Raw genomic sequence first — 1,289 nt, forward strand, 5'->3', positions numbered from 1 at the left:
AAGGCCTATTACAAATTTTGCTCCCGAATACACTGCACGTTTGAGAAGTCATGGAAAGTAACTTCCCCTTAGGCCAACAAAACATAGAGATGATAAGGAGATATAAGGCTATGTTTTTAGAAATATTGCTATTAACAGCTTTCTATACTTAACACTATAAGGTACACAATCGTTGTTCTTGCTCCTTTAATTATATCATCATGAAGTATAAAGGATTCGAAGAAATTATTCTTCACAAATGGAGAAATTAAAGCATATGTAGAGAAAAGTTTGAGTACTCACAGAGAATCATTAAAGCAACTCCTACAAAGACAAGAAGAAATCAAATTGTAGTGAGTGAATCCATTGTTTTCCTAATAAAGGAGAAAATCATATATAGTTGAAGTCGTTACTTATCCTTTCTTCGAAACTCCAATAGAGCTCAAAGCCATAAAGGATTGCTTGATGAAAATCAGAAAGGGAAATGTTGTTAATATTAGGCCATGAGGTCAAGCCTATAAACTCCGCTCTGCATCCATCACTCACTTCAGAGACATTCATTTTTCCAATCTTTAGATAAGTGTATTTGCTTGATTTGCAGCCACTAATTTCCATAAATGTCGAATCATTAACAGCAAATGGACAATTGAACATGAAATTTGGCGCTACTATTCTAAGCTGTGATGCATAATAGTATGGGCTGAAGAAATCACTGTATTCGTGACAGGTAAGCTTAGAAGGTATGAGAGAACATAGATCATCTGTTTGTAAAGTCGGATCTACCAAGCGAATTGTATGATAAGCATAGTCGATGCCTTGAACGTGCAACTTCTTGGAGGATAACCATATAACGGTTTGGTTACCTTCACAAGCTAATTCAATTCCTGAAAAACGACAATGTTTTGGATCGGTGTTTAAATGAAAAGGGTAGCTTATGTTACGGATATCGCCACAAGCAGAACGAGGACAGTAGTGTTTGCTCTTCCGAGCATGGCATGTTTGCAAAAAGATGATTTGAAGGATTAATGTAAAATAGTTAAGCTGAGAGTTTCCTTTAGACATTTGTGTATTACTCAGGTTCAGCTGAGACTTCACAATTATTGTTGTTATCATATATAAGACTAAAAATGCAATTAAGCCATCTAGCAAGTTGAAGGTTTGTGGACTTTTCATTACCAATATTACTCCTTTGGGTCCCAAACCAATATTACTCTTTTTGGTCCTTGATGGGAAAGTTGAAGGTTGATGAAGGGCCCTCATGAGGAAGACTTTGACGTTTACCAATTTGTTAGTGAGGGAGATGGATATGT

The 1,289-nt window shown here is 36.0% G+C and overlaps 1 protein-coding gene across 1 annotated transcript; it reads right to left on the minus strand.

Moving 5' to 3' along the window:
- Nucleotides 1-237: 237 nt before the first annotated feature.
- Nucleotides 238-1,041, minus strand: LOC125852989 (uncharacterized). The gene is made up of 2 exons (XM_049532680.1): nt 393-1,041; nt 238-303 (listed from the first exon to the last, which is right to left on the minus strand). The coding sequence occupies exons 1-2, from the start codon at nt 1,039-1,041 to the stop codon at nt 248-250; spliced, it is 705 nt and encodes a 234-aa protein (XP_049388637.1). The 3' UTR covers nt 238-247.
- Nucleotides 1,042-1,289: the final 248 nt, after the last annotated feature.

This window comes from Solanum stenotomum, unplaced genomic scaffold (genome assembly GCF_019186545.1).
Source record: "Solanum stenotomum isolate F172 unplaced genomic scaffold, ASM1918654v1 scaffold7256, whole genome shotgun sequence".
Taxonomy (NCBI): Eukaryota; Viridiplantae; Streptophyta; class Magnoliopsida; order Solanales; family Solanaceae; genus Solanum; species Solanum stenotomum.